Here is a 17,811-nt window from a genome sequence, read left to right as displayed (position 1 = left end):
TGTTAAATTTATAGTAATGTTCCTAATCTACAGTCACACTGTCTTTTTTTAGTTGTGGTAGAAACTGTTACTATTGATTATTCAATATGAATCCTTGCTGTAAATGATATAAAACTAATTTGATAAAAGTTACCTAGCAACATAGGCTACACAACACTGTATTCTGATTTGCAGTAGATCCAATGCCAGCTTAGATCATATTAAAGTCTATATTTAATAGACTATATATTCATGAGATCACAATAACAGTTGAAGAAATCTTTTGGCCAATGGCATTCCCTTATTACATAGAGGTAAGGATTAACACCCTGAAGACATGTTTTCATTATTCATATTTTCTTATTTGTGCTTTTCTAGGATGCTACTTGTTCCACTCCTTGTTCTCTAGGGACCTATGGCATAAATTGTTCTTCTCAGTGCAATTGTAAAAATGAAGCCACTTGCTCTCCAGTAGATGGTTCTTGTACCTGTAAAGCAGGTAAGAAGATCTAAATTACCTCATATGTGAGCCTGAAATGAAGAAAATATAATATAAAGTTATATGAGCAACAAAGTGTAGTGGAAGAAGCATAACATTGAAGTGTTAGTTCCAAATCTGACATTAATAACCATGACCATAAGTCTCTTCAACTCTCTAAGGCTGCAGGTGTCTTTTTCTGTAAAATGAAGGCATTTGAAGTAAGTGAACTCAATAATCTTTTCCAATTTGAAAAATCCTGTGATTCTATCAACTTTGGAAAAAAAAACACAGGCAGACAGTTACATATCTCTATTCATGCATTAAATTAGTCAACCTCAAACTTGAAACCTGTGGTAGAAACACTATAAGGAATGTTTGCACAAAGCCTATTTTGTGGGAAGGTCAGAAAGTATTCACTCATCTATAGGTGTGACAGAAGCCAAAAAGCACAAGATACTTTCTATGATTAATTGTGCCTTAAGAATAAAAAAAATTCCTTTAATATACTTTCACTTATGTGCTGTTTTGCTTTTTAAAATATGTATGTATTTTAATTCCTTATAAAATTCATTTAGTACAATGGGTCTGACTGAATGTTAAAAAAAATTCCTATACCCCCTTTCAAATAGCACATTCATGCTTGTCTCATGCTAGCTAGCCCATCTCTGTAGAGAGGGGAAAAATGCAATTATAAGATCTGGATCAAGGTGTTGCCTTGTTCTTTTAGTTAGAACAGCCAGTATTAGCTGCTGAACTGCCTGCATGATCATGCCCTGCTACTGGATATCTTCAATCAGTCATCCAACAAATATGTATGAAGTACCTAGTATGTTACAAGCATTGTGCTATGCACTAAATAGCACAGAAAGACAAAACTATTATCTCTGACCTCAAGGAGTTTACATTTATAATAAAAGACAATAATTGTCTTTTGCTTTTCTTTGTACCTTCAGCACTTAATACCTGTAGTAGACCAGGTATGTGGTGCAATGGATAGAAGACTGAATTTTGATCCAGCCTTTGAAATTTATTAATTTTGTGATCTGGGGCAAATCTTTAACCTCTGACTGCCTCAATTTCCCCATCTATAAAATGGAGGCAATAATAATGGTACTTGCTTCCTAGGCTTGTTAAAAGTATAAAAAAGGTCTTTGTACTTTGCAAACCTCACAACATCATATAATGCTAGGTAATTATTATTTTGTAGATGCTCAATAAATGCTTCTAGATTTGACTAGATATGTACAGGTTATATTCAGAATAGATGGAAGTTAATTGTAAAAGGAAAGGGTAGAGACCCACAAAGGCCTCTTGTAGAAGCTAGGATTTGAACTGTGTCTTGAGGAAGGCAAAGAAGCAATGAGGCATTAGTGAAAGACAGAGCTTTTTTAAGTATAGGGGACATACAGAGCAAAGGCATAATGTTAGGAATTGTGGGGTGAGCTGTACAGTGTAGCATGGAGAGGAGTAGAAATTAAAATAGATGGAAGACTAAAAAAGTAGGAAGAAACTAGGTTGTGAAGGATTTTAAATGACAGAGATCTTTATAAGACTATTTATAAATTTATAAAATATTTATAAAAATATAAATATATTTTTTATATTTGAACCTAAAGATAATAGGGAGCCAGTAGAATTTATTCTAGTAGGGGAGAGAATGAAATGGTCAGACCTGCACGTTAGGAAAAAATTACTTTGGCAGTCATGTGGAAGATGGATTGGTGTGGGGAGAAATTAGAAGCAGGAAGACAAACCAGAAAGCTATTACAATAAAGGTCCAGCTGTGAGGTGATAAGAATCTAGATTAAGGTGGGGACTGTATGAGTGAAAATTAGGAGATGGATACAAGAAATTAGTAGAAATGACAATATTGAATATGTGGGGAGAATGTGAGAGGGGGCAGAGATAACACAGAAATTGCAAGCCTGGATGATTGGAATGATAGTGGTTCCTTCAACAGTAATTAGGAAAGTCTACAAGAGAGGAAGGTTCAAGGATAAAGGTAATGAGTTCTGCTTGGTGTAAACTGAGTTTGAATTAGCTATAGATATCTATTTTGATATATCTAAGTTGCAATTGGTTTTATAGAAATGAAACTCAGCAAAATTAGTACTGGATATATAGTTCTGGGAATCTTCAGCATAGATATCATTAACTCTTTGAGAATAGTAAGATCACCAAATGGGATAATCTAGAGAAGAAAAAAAAGAGAACAGAGCCTTGGAGGATATCTGCAGCTAATGTTACTTGGATGAAGATCCAACAAAAAAGACTGAGGAAGGATGAGTTAGGAAGGAGGAGGAGCAGGAGAGAAAAGTATAATGAAATCTACAGTATCATTGGTTACAGGGAGGTCAAGAAGAATGAGCTCTGAAGAAAAAAATACCATTATATTTGGCAATTAAAAAATAATTGTTAACTTTGGAGAAGTTTGTCTACAATGAATGATAACTTCAAAAAGCTGAGGATTCATTAGTGACAGAGGAGAGTGGGCAGTACTTTATGTAGACAAAAATGAGACTAGAGATTTTAGACAATAGATATTGGGCTATAATTGGATCAAATGAGGATTTTTTAAAAAATGGGACATGTTTGTAAACATGAGAGAGATGTTGTAAATAAGGAGAGAATGAGCATTAAAGAGATAGGCCAGTCTACTAGAGATGTCAAGATCAAGGGCACATGTAGAGGATTTGTCTGGTCTAAGGAAAAGATCCATCTCTTCATCTGAGTTGAAAGTGAGAGAGAGATAAAGGGGAAAGATGTATAAGTGTTGTGAAATCAATATAGCTATAAATAATATGAAAAGCTGCCTTTATTTTCTTAACATACTGATGGCACTCTATTGGGGCAGGTTGGCATGGTGTGGATTGCTCCATCAACTGTCCCAGTGGCAAATGGGGCTTTGGCTGCAACTCAACTTGCGAATGCCTAAATGGAGGAGCTTGCAGTCCTCTGGATGGGACCTGTACCTGTGCTCCTGGGTGGCGAGGGGAAAAATGTGAATTTGCTTGCCAGGTAAAACTCAAGATATCCAACTGTGTAAAAGTGTGTAATTCTCTTTTCAAAAGCATGTATGAGAATTTTCTGCTATTTTGCTAGTTAAACAAAACTCAGAGAGATAGTAGAATTATTGAATTCTTTAGACTGAGATCTTGCAGAAGTCATAACAAAAAAAAAAAAGGAGACATGATTAGGGTGGGAAAAAAGAGAATTGGGAAATTTCCAAATAGTCTACAATATTCTAAGCATCTGGATGGTGATAGACAATGGGAAAATATTGTTCTTATCATTCTTTTCTTTTCTCTCCTCCCCCTTGATTTCCATTTAAATATATCACTTTTGGTTTTTTCCTTCTCCATTTACGTAAAAGTTATTAACATTTAATAAGTCTGTTCTTATTGTAATAATCCTTAGGTTATAAAAGAAAAACTAGACTACTTTCAGATATTTATATGGCACTTTAAAATATATACAAAATTTAAAATTGTATCTATTTATGGGATAATAAATTTACTTAGTATTTACTTGTTCAAATACAGTATTTTCCTAGTTTAAAAACCATACTATTCACTTGTATACTCAGAACATAAATTTTGCAGAAACATAAAAGATCACAGCATCTAAAACTAGAAAAACTTTAAGAGATCATAAGAGGATAGGAAGAGGATAGATTCTCAAGTTGGAAGATCTGACTTTAAACCTTACTCCTAATGCTAACTACTTTGGGGCCAGTCAATCTCACTAGATTTCAATTTCCTCTTTTATAAATGGAGTGGGTCAGAATAAATAATTAAGGAAGCCTTTCCAGCTCTAAATATATGCTTCTAAGAATTAGTTCACCTTTGTGATTATATATCAGGAAACTAGTTACATGCATTCTCTAATAATATAACACCCTTTTTCTTTCCCTGGCTCCAGGAAACATTTTGCCAGTTTCATGCCTGTCAATCATTACTTGTTGAATAACAGCCTCTAGAACTCTCCAATCACAGACTTTTCTACCAGAGACAATGAATTTACAGTATTTTTGTCTTCAAAGATAATACTGTCTATGATCATGATATTAGAATAGTTGAAATGCAGCATTATTAAAGCCTGCCAACTAGCAGATGAAACCTTTTTTCCTCACCATTTCATTCAAGCAAAACTCCATTTTCAAAAGCATAGAAAAAACTGTTAATAGAAGAATGTGAAGGCTCTATCACTGGGTGCCCTAGCTGTTCACCAGGAGCGAAGTAGGTTTCATCAAATTCTATCTAAGTTTTAAGCAACTTTTCAGTATTTTGAATTTGGAATTTTTCTTTCTCTCACAATCCAATTACAGTACAGGCAAAAAGAAACTTGAATATCATAATCTTTTTTTCTTTTCTATACATTAAATGTGTTAGCAAATTAAACTATTTTTCTACTAGAGTTCCAATATATTATTTGGCTCAGTAATTTTAAAATTTTTTAATGATATTCTCTATTCATTTTTGACCTTTATAAAAAGGCAAGCATCAACAAACTGTGTTTTAAATTCAGTATCCAGCCCTAACACATAAACGCTCTATCCCTCTCAGATGTTCTTTAGCATGGGTTTTTCTTGGGATACCATCAGTACCAAGATCACCCTTGTTTTCTGCTTATTCTTTATCTTTTCCCCTTGTTAGCTATAGTTATAGTATTATTTTCTTCAGTTGGGAGAGGTTCTGTAACTTTTTTGAAGCTACTTTATGGACTAGAATGAGACAGAAAAGCTGTAATATTCTTTTCCCACAGATTGAAGTGCCATGTTCTTGAAACATTTGATTCTATTGTTCTATTGTCCTATAGCAAAATTATGTTTTTATAAAAATAAAATGTGAGGAGATCTCAGAAAGATTTTATATTATAATTTAAAATATAATAAAATTTATTGTTATTTTCTAAAAGAGGAAAACTTATGACTTTTTGATAAATTATTTTACAATGAATATGCAAGTAAAATTCTATTGAATTAATTCTTGTCAAAATAAATTTAAAAAATAAAATTAGATCTTTTTTTTTCTTTTTAGCTCATAGTATACCTAGAACTATAAAGAAAAGGAAGAATCTTGCTTTTTCCTCTACTTAATATAAGATTGCCTACTGGATGATGGCCACGATCTAGAATTAAAAAGGCTTAGGTTCAAAGTCTCTCTCAGACATTTACTAACTATGCTGCTCTGGCCAAGTAGTTTAATTTCACTCAATCTGGAAGTGCCTTTCACAGGCCTGATCCTAAGGCTGAATGGAATGGTGGCTTCAACCTGTGCCCTTTTTCTAACTTGGTCTGCATTGTCCCTCTTTAGGCAGCCCAGTAGCTCTTCACTCTCAGAAGTTCACTATATTGATACCAGATTTAGAGTAGACACCTTTAGCTCTCCTGCAGCTCAGAACTCCTGAACTCAAGCAATTCACCAGCCTCCAAGCAGTGGAGATTACAGGCAGGCACCATTGTGCCTGGCCCTTCTAGTTCTAAATCTGTGGTTTTAATATCTGTGGGAGAGATTCTAATGTCTGTTTCGGTGGGAGACATTCAATAGTATGAGGTTTTCTGATTCAGTCTTTCCACATTTATCTGTCTCATTCTTAAAACAAAAAATTTCTTGTGGCTTAGACTCTTCAAAATAATGAAGATAACTGAGAAGAAAAATGTTTCTTTTCTTTATGCATCAGTGTAACTGATATATATGCTGAGACAGTGAATGAACTTTTATTAATATAGATTTACTTAATATAGACTTTTACTTAATAGTTTATTTACAGTTTATTTTTCAAAGTACTATTTAAAGGTCATCATCTTAACTTTTTAATTTAACCAATTCCAAATTATATTGTAAAACCTTTTGGGGAATATTATTTATATTAAGGTAGGAAATTTTGTTCAAATAAGTGGCTAAAGAAGTAAGAAAAGCAGAAGAGGGTAGTTATTTCCATAATATCCAAAATGACATGTGTCTTGCTATTGCTCTCTCCTCTTCTGAACCCTATGTTCTGTAAGATTCCACATCTTTCATTGCTGTATTTGAACAACTATATTGACAGGATGGAACATATGGGCTGAACTGCATGGAGCGCTGTGACTGTAGTCATGCTGACGGCTGTCATCCCACCACTGGTTATTGCCATTGTCTCCCTGGATGGTCAGGTAAGAATCAGAGGCCCCAGAGAGAAAAACTAAATAATAAAAAAGCTAGCACTGTCCTTTTCAGCCCCTTAGCTCTCCTTCAATGAAATGACATACATCAATCTTTTAATAATAGAAGAAAATTAAGACTCCTAGTACTGATAGAATATTGTTGAACATCATGACCTTATCTTTGACAATTACCTGACAAACTCAATAAATCATCTCACCTCTCTGGGCATTTTTTTTCCTTATCTGTAATGTAAAGGCATCATATTAAATGACCTATAAGGTCCTTGTCAGATCTGATCATATGATTTCTATTGGTAAACTTAGAAAATAATGTAAACATAAATAAAGAGTAAGGCAAATCTCTCTGAGTAATTTCTGTTCAATCTGATAGCCTTTTATTAAGTGACTACTACATGAAAAGTATTAGATTAGATGTTGGAGATATACAAATACACAGGACTTATACTCTAATAAAAGGAAAATATATGTATAAGAACAATTATGTAAGAAGAGACAATGATAAATGCAAAGGAGAGATCCATATTATGGTCTGCTATGAGAAACTTGAGGAAGAATGCAAATTAAATGAAATTGTAAAGATGAATAGAGACTATAAAGCTGAAAGGTTTCCAAAGGCTTAGATATCCATTCTTGGGTATAATTGACTTTTTTAAACAAACATGATCTTAAAGCAGGTAGGTCCAGATTGCTCTTTTGAACTAATTAATCAACTATATTCAGAAGTTTCTTTTTTATTATGTTGCTTCATGGTGGGATATTTTAATTACAAAGTCTGTCAAGGTAATAAAGTGCTTTGTCTTTGAGAGCAGTGTTATTTGTTGCTAAGATATAGATATTTAACATTACATCTTGGTGTTTCAATATTCCTGTTTTCCTGAAATTTTTATTTAAACTTAAATGCAAGTTAAATGAACATATCCAAATTCTCTATGATCAAGGGAAAAAAATCAAAATGCCATACTGTTCTAGAAGGATGACTTGTAATGGCTAAAATAGAATCATTAATATTTTTTAAAGTGTGATTCCAAAAACATAATAAAAGCAATTGTTGGTCTAATCTTCAGTAGCATGTTACAATTTTAAAGTAAGGGCTAAATGAAAGGTAGACTATATATTCCCAAACCTTTAAAAAATTATGTCTTCAATAGTGAGAAAGCAATACTGCTATTTTTTTTTTGCTTTAGATTTAGTCACTTTTATATTTAGGAAAATATGAAATTACCTAGAAGGATCTATTTTAATTTGCTGCTGCATACACTCCTAATATATAAATGAGAACTTAGACTTGATAAAAGTCTAAGGGAAAAAATATTCTCTTATCATCTTATCAAAAGTGAGAGTGATACTGAATGATGACCCAGTGAGTTCTGCTACTCTTTTTAGAAGAGAACTAAGTTTGCTAAGTGAATTAATAAATGAAAAAGCATTTATTAAACTAGTCAATCAAGTACTGAGGATACATAAAAAGATAAAAGACAGTTTTGCCCTTAAGGAGTTCACAGTCTAATGGATGAGAAAACAAACAAACAAACAAAAATGTATAAAAATATGTACATATATAGAAAAAAATAGGAACTAATATAAAGAGGAAAGGTACTAGAATTAAAAAAGATTGGTAAAATCTTTTTATAGAAGATGGAATTTTAGTTTAACTATGATATGGCAAGCACTATTCTAAATATGCTGTAAGTCCACATACAAACAAGCAAAATAATTGCATGTCTGTAAGATGGAGGAGGCGAGTTAGAATGTGAGAAATCAAAATGAAATGTGTAATAAGGAAGAGTGCTTAGAAGTAAGCTTCTTAGCTGGGTTTTTAGAGCTTTTTAGACTCATTTAGAGTACATATTCAATTAGTGGTATTCTATGGCAGAAAAAGAAATGGAGTATGCAAGCCTTGGGTTCACAAGAATTGTTAAAAGTCATATCTGTTCCTGTGGGAAGTGAATTTCTTTGAGGTTAGCCTTACAAGAAATTCCTCTATTCGAAATAAATCACAAAGATAATAGAAGTTTTTTTAAAAAATAAATCATTTTTGTTCATTCTGTTATAGCAAAGTACAAACCCTATAGCTCTGTTTCCTTGATTTCAGCAGTTACTTTATCTAGGATAAAGTGTTTTCCCCAAACTGATTTAGCTACCTCCTTCATAAATACAAAGATTTCACTTTTTTTCCTAGTAAAATAAAGACTTTTCTAATAGGCAGATTAGATCATTTTTTAAATTCTCTCATACCAAATGTGCCATTGTTGTATTAATATCTTAATTTGTATTAAAACAACATCTGGATATTTTTGTATTCACTGGTAGTTATGTGGTTATCTGCTTTGGTTGAGAACCAGACTGTAAGTCTACATAAAAGTCTATATAAGTCTACATAAGTAGTCTACATAAGTCTAAGTCTACATAAAAGAGGATGCAAATGTTGGCCTATGGACTGGAAGAAAATGTTGCATTGCACTGTCTGGATCAGGAAAGACAGGAATTGGCAACATAAATCATACTGTCTGGCCTTAGACTTTTAAGGACTCCATAGAAAATAACATTGATCCTTTCATACAACATAATACTGTAATTAGACTGTCCATCATTATGTAAATGTGCCTGTGCTTAGGAAGGGATATCATATAGTGATTGAGTTAATTTTCCATATGAAAACCTATTGGTTATTTAGCTTAAAAATAATTGTTGCTTAAGGGCAGCCTAGAATGACTCATCTTGGTATTTTTCTAAGCCTTTTGAGTTAGGACATTAATCTATAGTTATTTCAGTCCATTGTATGACATTTCTTTACAGTTGTATTTCTTCCTAAAATATATTCTCTACTGCATATAAAGAGTATGTACTTTAAGCTCACATAGAGATGGGAGAAAACAATTGTTGAGGTTTCAAAAGTATACTATACTTAGATTAAAAACTTTAATTATGGACAGGGATAAACACTGCTGGTAAAAACTATAATATATTTTAGCCTAAGTCTGGATGTTCAATCACCTACAAACCTGTCATGAATATGTGCATTGTAAGAGGCTTCTATGATATAAAGTATTGTTTTTAATTTGAACATCAACTTTTGAGTCAATTGATTAACATCAACTAATTTTATTTCTTCTCCTTATTCTTGCACAGAAGATTATGTGACATGCCAAGTATCAATTGGCAAGAAGGATAGTTCATGGAAGAAATGTGATTTTTGAGAACAACATTCATTACAAATTAGGGAAATCTTGCAAGTGCTTGAATTCTCTGTGACTCTATAGAAATGAAATGTATGCTCCAAATAGGGGTTGATTGTGAAAGAGCTATTTTGACAGGGGAGGTAATTGTGCCAAGGTCTTAGAATTCAGTATCAATGTTTTTGAAATCTGTTCTTTTTCCTTCTTGTATTCCAGAGCTTTAATTTGACATGACAATTCTCTGACTTGATATACTTAATTTTTTTTTAAATTTTCTTACTACTTGGGGCATCTGCCTCTTTTTTCCTCTCAAGTTTCATGAAATTTCCCCAATCATATTTTATCTCTTCTGGTAAAGAACAGCAATATAGCTTTCCTTGCTACTATATCTAGTAGACCCATTACTATTGTTGGGAGCATAAGTCTTATGATGAATCTCTGACATTTGTGCTTCTCCTTTTCTTGTTCCCCAAGGAAAATAAATAAATAAAGCATAAAAATTCCTGATTTGTGAATTTGTATTTCTCAAATAAATTTAAAATAACTAATCTCAGTGAGCAGAATTTTTTTTTCATGGATTTTGACCAGACAAATTGCAGTACTTTATTTTTTTTCTTTTTTTTTTATTTAATAGCCTTTTATTTACAGGTTATATGCATGGGTAACTTTACAGCATTAACAATTGCCAAACCTCTTGTTCCAATTTTTCACCTCTTACCCCCCACCCTCTCCCCCAGATGGCAGGATGACCAATAGATGTTAAATATATTAAAATATAAATTAGATACACAATAAGTATACATGACCAAACCGTTATTTTGCTGTACAAAAAGAATCAGACTCTGAAATATTGTACAATTAGCTTGTGAAGGAAATCAAAAATGCAGGTGGGCATAAATATAGGGATTGGGAGTTCAATGTGAATTTGTTTTTAGTCATCACTCAGACTTCTTTCTCTGGGCGTAGCTGGTTCAGTTCATTACTAATTGCAGTACTTTAAGGAAAACTATTGTTAATAAGCTTTGCAGCTGGCTTGCAATCTCATGATTCAGTTAAATAATCTCCAAAATAACCAATGATCTTTTAATGATTTTTTCTCTTTCCTTATCTTTTTTGACCTCTCTGCAGCCTTTTCTCTTTTTCTAACACTTTTCTTCTTTTCCTATTTGTCCAACTGCTCTTTCTCATTCTGCTTTGCTGTATCTTCATCCACGTCATGCCCACTAACTTGGTATTCTTCAAGTCATCCTGGGCTCTCTTCTTCCTCTATATATTTTCTTAGTGATCCCATCAGCTCTCATGGGCTCCGTTATAATCACTGCAGGTGATTCCCAGGGAGGTATATCCTGCTCCAGTTTTTCTCTTGAGCTTCTGTTCTGTATCACTAACTGCCTCTTGGACATTCATATCTACCTAGACATCTCAAATTCAACATGTTCAAAACAGAACTTATTATCTTTCCCTTAAAACCTTTCCTTCTTCCAGACTTTCCTATTCTTTTGTTTTGTTTTGTTTGTGTATTTATTTTAAACTTAAATACAAAATAAGAAAAAAACAATTTCTTATTTCTTATTTAATTGCCTCTGAAATAACTCCCACTGATAAGATAACTCTATGCTTCAATTATTTGAAGGTATCCATTGTGACAGTGTGTGCGCTGAAGGGCACTGGGGCCCTAACTGCTCACTGCCCTGTTACTGCAAAAATGGAGCATCCTGCTCACCCGATGATGGGATCTGTGAATGTGCACCTGGTTTCAGAGGCACCACTTGTCAAAGGAGTAAGTAACTCATCAGGATTTTATTTTCTCCTTTTCTCTCAGGTCTGTGTAAAGAATAATTTTTGCTGTTAAACTTTTTGCATGAAAGATGGGGATGACATATCACTTTAGAGATTTGAGGTTAGAATGAACAATATAGTTGATTCTCTGTGTGCCTTGCTGAAATGACTCAATAGCAGCTCTTTTATGATTTTTTCCCCCTCCATTCTATCCTTAATTGTCCATTTAAGTAATCAGACTTCAAACATTTACATAGTATAATTGTCAATACCATTCGGATATTTTACTTGATCTTTACATCAGTATTACAAGAAAGATCAAAAATCATTTGGCAAGAAGACATTCTATTCAATTCATATAATTTGAATTGACTGCCAGTATCTTGCTGCCTTAACAGCCATTTTTACCTTTTATTGCCATTCTTCATTAATTTAGTGTTATAAGCAGCAGTCATATGGAGGTAGATTGATATTGATAAATGCATCTAGAATCAATGTAAACATAATTTGTCTACTGAAAAGTTTTGTCTTGTGAAAGTAATTTGCAAGCTTAAAATAAACGTTAGCTAAATGCAAATCAAATCACTAAAACCTTCACTTTCTGTTAATCTGAAACCTTTTGAGCAAGAAAAATCTATCATATATATTCTGTCCTTTTTCTGCTGTTAACTGAGAACAAATAAACTGCATGGTGACTCAATTGTATTTGAAATGACTATTAATGTTAATTGCTTTTTTAAAAAATATGTTAAAAATCATTACAAATCTTTGATTCTGTTTTCTTTGAATAATTTAATTAACCATTTCTGTCAACACCATCTTTTTCTCTTTTTTGCCATTAACCCAAAATGTGACATAGAAAATAAGAAGAAAGTAAAATGGAAAATTACCATGAATTTTCTCTTTGGTTTCAGTTTGTTTACCTGGATTTTATGGGCATCGTTGTAGCCAGAAATGTCCTAAATGTGTGCATAGCAGTGGACCATGCCACCATATCACTGGACTGTGTGATTGCTTACCTGGCTTCACAGGAGCTCTTTGTAATGAAGGTAAAGGCAATTCACCAGAAGTAAACACAGTAACCAAAAATTTCCAAAGGAAATACTTATACTAACATGCCTTTTGACAATTATATCTACCATTTAAAATTTTTTTTTCTAGTTTAGAAGAATCTGGTTCATTGCTTGAAGTTTTTAAATAAATACATACATGCATATATATATATATGTATGTATATATTCTTTGAACTGTACTATTTTCATTTGAGTGATAATATTCCCAAATGGAAAAAAATATATAAAGAAAAGCAAAATTCTGGTTTTAGTGGTTTCTTACTGAGTCTCTTTCTCCATTTTCATTCATTTCAAAAATGAAAGTCAGAAAAACAGAATATATATTTCAATCATTTAATAATAACTTTTGACTTCTCTGCAGTTTGTCCCAGTGGTAGATTTGGAAAAAATTGTGGGGGAATTTGCACATGTACCAACAATGGAACCTGTAATCCCATTGACAGATCTTGCCAGTGCTACCCTGGTTGGATTGGTAGTGACTGCTCTCAGCGTAAGTTTAATGTATTTTCTTTTTAGTAAGAAATATCTTCTTAGAACAGTTTATTAGCCCTTATTTTTAAATGATTTTTTTCAGGATTATTGAAAGATAGTGTGGTTAATTATGAGACAAATTCTCTTGGGGCAAAAATTACCTTGGGAATTTTCAAGTCATCAGATGGCATATATTTCATAGGGTGTTGTGGGAATAAAACAAAATAATATTTGTAAAATCCTTTGCAACCTTAAAGCACTACTTCACTCCTTGTTGTTATTATTTATTAAGCTGTTTCTTCATTGCACTGTGCTATTTATCTACATGTGGATGACTATGGAGTTTTAATTTCCTGAATTGTACTCTGAAATCTGAATATCAGGGCTGTCTCCACAATCCAGACTTTTAATTTGTCCTTTGGGTGGCTAGCAGCCTTTCATTTTCTCTGTGAGGTTTCATGTCACCTTCTCAAATTTACTTTCCTCACATAAAAAATGAGGGTATGAATGTTAGTACGATAGTTTTTGTGAACTTTTACAGTACCTGTGAAAGCATTGAAAATGATTTCTTTAGGGGTTCAAAATAACTATTATCATTTCAAAAGCATTTATAAATAAGAATTAATTAGCTACTAGGAAAATCTGGTACTGTTTATTGTAAAATATACAAAATTTAGTCATTGAAATCTGGCCTACCTTTTTCTGTATATGAGCAATCAAGAAATAACTGTCGCTATTTTGCACAGCAGCTTCTAAGACATGCAGTTTAAACTTCATAGCAGCAGTCAGAGAAGCAACCTTTCACTAATAGACATTTTGAATAAGGCAAAGATTTTTGTGAGTTGGGCAAGTAGCAGAAGCTGTTCCACATTTCTGAGAGAATAATGTAAGATCTCTTGAATTACAAATTCTGGGAGAAAGGAAGCATTAGACATGACTATTGCTCATGTGCTACATTTATATACTATTATATTTTGATATGCCACCAGATATCACCATAGTTAGCCTGGAGCTGTACTTTTTTTTTATGGACTCTGCTAATTCTGGGAAACATCTGGACACAGAAAAACAGATGTTTTAGAAAATGGAAAACCGAATACTGTCAGAAACTGAACATATATATACTGTTAGAAATGTAATAAATTTATATACTATTATATATATATATATATATATATATATATTTCCTCTTCAATTATCTTTATTTTAGAATTTGTCTTTTCATTCCCTTTTAGGAGAAGAAAGTGCTAGAAGGAGATCTGTATATTGACAGTAAAAGTGTTTGGCAACATGAATAGATGGGTATTTCTACTAAAGTTGCCTCTATAACCATCATAAAGAAGGTTTATTTAGCTTGATCAGAGTATCTTTGATCTTCTTGAAAACGATTGATTTTCATGATAACTCCTCAATATTTCTTTGTGACAATATTTCTTGTTGAATGATTAGCAGACAGTCTAATGTTTTTTTTTTATTTTAAGTTAACATTTGCCTTACGTGGTGACTGTTTCAGAAAACTAATATATTTCTCCTGGTTTCAGCCTGCCCACCAGCCCACTGGGGTCCAAACTGTATCCATACATGCAACTGCCACAATGGGGCCTATTGCAGTGCCTATGATGGAGAATGCAAATGTACAGCAGGTTGGACAGGTCTCTACTGCACCCAGAGTAAGCAGGTCATATTGTTGGCCATGGTGCTTAAAAGAAACCAAGAAAACAATGTTCATTCTTTGTGTGTACCATATATGGGGACTAATTCTACAGTATAGAAATTTCCCAAGTTATAAATAAATTACATTCCGTGAATTTGTTTGTCAATCAGTTATTTGGAAATCATAACTCACTTTTCCAAAAAAAACAATGATAATGATTAGGCTTTAGATCCCAAGTTATTCCCTATTTAGTTCAGTATGACTAATATATTGCAAATATGCATGAAAAAATAATTGCAGCAGACAAGATTTTAAACATACACTATTATAGCTTTTTTTTTTAATTTGGGTTTATGGTTTCATTTATTTTTTTTATTTTTTTGTTTTTTTTTATTTTTTATTTTTTTATGGTTTCATTTCTTTAGGGAGCTTGTAGTGAGGAAATTCTTTTATAAAAACAGATCAACTTATAGTTTTAGAGAATTTCCTGGGGCTAAATCATCTGCCCAGTATCACAAAACTAATGTGTCAGAGTCAAAAGTTAAAATCAGGTCTTTGTGACTTCATGTGCCAAATTTTCTCTTTCTATAATAGTATTGAGGATTAAGGTTAATTATTAATTAAAATTAATTAATAGGTTGAATTGGAAGCTCCAGAATACAATAGTCAGACTTTGGCTATATGAGAGTGTGTTGTAAACTGGATGTTCATATTCCTAAACTTTTTTTTTTACTTTTTTAGTATCATTTTCATTCATCCTATCTCAATAGACATCCTTCTATAAAGTGGCAGGTACTAAATAAGGCTAGAGGGGATCTCCCTGAATTGTATAAAGTGTTTGTTATCCAAACTCATTTTATATTCTTTTTTTTAATTAACAAAGCTGTAGACTGAAAATCATGATATAATCTTGGGCATGTCATATAATGAATCTCCAATGAGTACTAGATATGCATGACTTGAACAAGTTACTGAACCTCAGTTTCTTCATGTGAAAAAAATGAGGATTATCCAACTTGTCCAAACTATCTCACAGAATTATGAGGAAAACGCTTTTCAAATTTTAAAGCATCATATAATTGCAATGACCATAGGAATCTGGGTGCTATAGTTGTATGTATGTGCGTATGTGTATGTGTGTAATTTTTACTATGTCTCACCACAAGATAAACCTCTAAACAATAGTAAATTTGAAATATTGATTTTGAATATTTGTCATATACTGAACATTCTACCAATGTGACATTCTTTTCTTGGAACAGATGATACTTGATAATTTCAATATTTGGGGAAAACAATTGGACAATAGTCATTGCTTAAAATAAAGCGCTTTGGAGGATTTCAATGACAATGTGATAAAGTAGCTACCTCTCCCCTCCCTCCACAAACACACACAAATATATTTCTGGAGGTTTAAATTGGTATTGCTTTAAAAGATTATAGATACAACATTAATGGTTAAACTGTTTTAACAATGGTGACATACCTTTTAGTGAATAGTGATGTACTTGTAAGAACTGTGCTTTTATACTCAAATAACAACTGTAAGAGATTATTCTTCTTTTCTTGCCTTTTCATCATCTTGTATTCACTGAATTAGAATAATTCATTCTGGGCTGTATTTCTATTTAACTCCTGTTTCTTCCTCTAATCCTCATCATCCTTATTTGTCCCAAAGGATGCCCTCTGGGGTTTTATGGAAAAGATTGTGCATTAATATGCCAGTGTCAAAACGGAGCTGATTGTGACCATATCTCAGGACAATGCACTTGCCGCACTGGATTCATGGGGAAACACTGTGAACAGAGTGAGTATAAAAATACTTTACACCACTAAATTATAATTTGAATGAAACTTATTTTAATTACCTACTTTCACCTGAGAGACACAAAAGCAGAGATCTTTTTTTTTTTTTTTGAAGGTAATCAAAAGGTTGAAAATTGTCATGATCACTCCATAATCCTGTGGCTGAAGGAAATAATAAACAAAACTGAATTCAGATTTTTCATTCTATTCCTGAAGCTTTCTATTGTCTCATTTTATGTACTAGACAATATTAAAACCTGTACAGAGAAGATAAAAATCTGATATTATAACAACTTTGGTCTTTAGCTTAATTTTCTGGATTCCTTCTTTGGTAGATTTAATTTAGTTGATTAGAATAAACTAGAATAGAGTGGTGAGAAAACACAAACAAACAAAAGCTTCATCATTGTCTTTTAATGAATGATCTATTCCTATACATGCCTTCTTTCCTTACCTAACCTCTCCTCTGTCCCCCTCTGAAAGAAAATATGTTATCCTGCCATGTTGGCCTGTCATCATCCCCCAGTCCTAATTTCCTAGGCTTAAAATATGTCTCCAGGCTTTTCAGTCACTGGGAATGAGGTTGATTCCATGAAAAAGGAATTCTGAGACAAATGAAGTCTGAAGGACTTTTGATACATGGGCTAACAACACTGAACCGGCTGAGAACAGATGATGTGTCCTTCTTCTCATCTGCCCAGGATATAAAACACAGATTATAAATGACATTATTCTGTGTTTCCAGAAATGTTTTAAATAGACATAAATCCAATTTTAGTCTAAAATTTTTAGGAATTGAATCACTTTTAGGAATTTTGTGATCTGTCATGCCATCACAAATGTATAAAAAAAATAGACGTCTCAATCTTTTTTAGTTCAGCTGCTAAATTATATGCATGATTGCAAGCACAGTCTCTTCAGATGTTTAAATTATAATTCCATGTGTATATATTATATTTACATATATGTCCATGTATGTATAAATATGTATATAATTTTAAAACACAAACAATGGAAAGTTTGATAACTACTTTTAAAAGTAGTTATTTAATGATAAGTACTTTTAAAAGTAGTTATTTAATGTGTAATTATTTTTAAAATCTTTTCCCAGTGTTCTTTTTGTAAACAGACACCTAAAACTTTTACTGAAAATGTTGACAACAATAGTACATTGCCCCCTGCTGCTCAGTTATAAAAAAATTCTGGATTTTTAGAATGAATTTTTA

At 32.4% G+C, this 17,811-nt stretch overlaps 1 protein-coding gene across 1 annotated transcript in view; it reads left to right on the top strand.

Annotated features, from left to right (window-relative positions):
- MEGF10 (multiple EGF like domains 10) overlaps window positions 1-17,811 on the top strand; it is an 84,910-nt gene that overhangs the window by 44,715 nt on the left and 22,384 nt on the right. The window contains exons 10-17 of the mRNA XM_012541132.2: window positions 358-478; window positions 3,315-3,478; window positions 6,512-6,614; window positions 11,436-11,582; window positions 12,496-12,630; window positions 13,016-13,144; window positions 14,667-14,795; window positions 16,458-16,586. Coding sequence (XP_012396586.1) covers window positions 358-478; window positions 3,315-3,478; window positions 6,512-6,614; window positions 11,436-11,582; window positions 12,496-12,630; window positions 13,016-13,144; window positions 14,667-14,795; window positions 16,458-16,586 — 1,057 coding nt within the window. The remainder of the gene's footprint in view (window positions 1-357; window positions 479-3,314; window positions 3,479-6,511; window positions 6,615-11,435; window positions 11,583-12,495; window positions 12,631-13,015; window positions 13,145-14,666; window positions 14,796-16,457; window positions 16,587-17,811) is intronic.

The sequence above is a fragment of the Sarcophilus harrisii genome, chromosome 1 (assembly GCF_902635505.1).
Source record: "Sarcophilus harrisii chromosome 1, mSarHar1.11, whole genome shotgun sequence".
Taxonomy (NCBI): Eukaryota; Metazoa; Chordata; class Mammalia; order Dasyuromorphia; family Dasyuridae; genus Sarcophilus; species Sarcophilus harrisii.
Note: the sequence above shows the minus strand (reverse complement) of the source record. Positions and strands in the feature narration are given on the sequence as shown.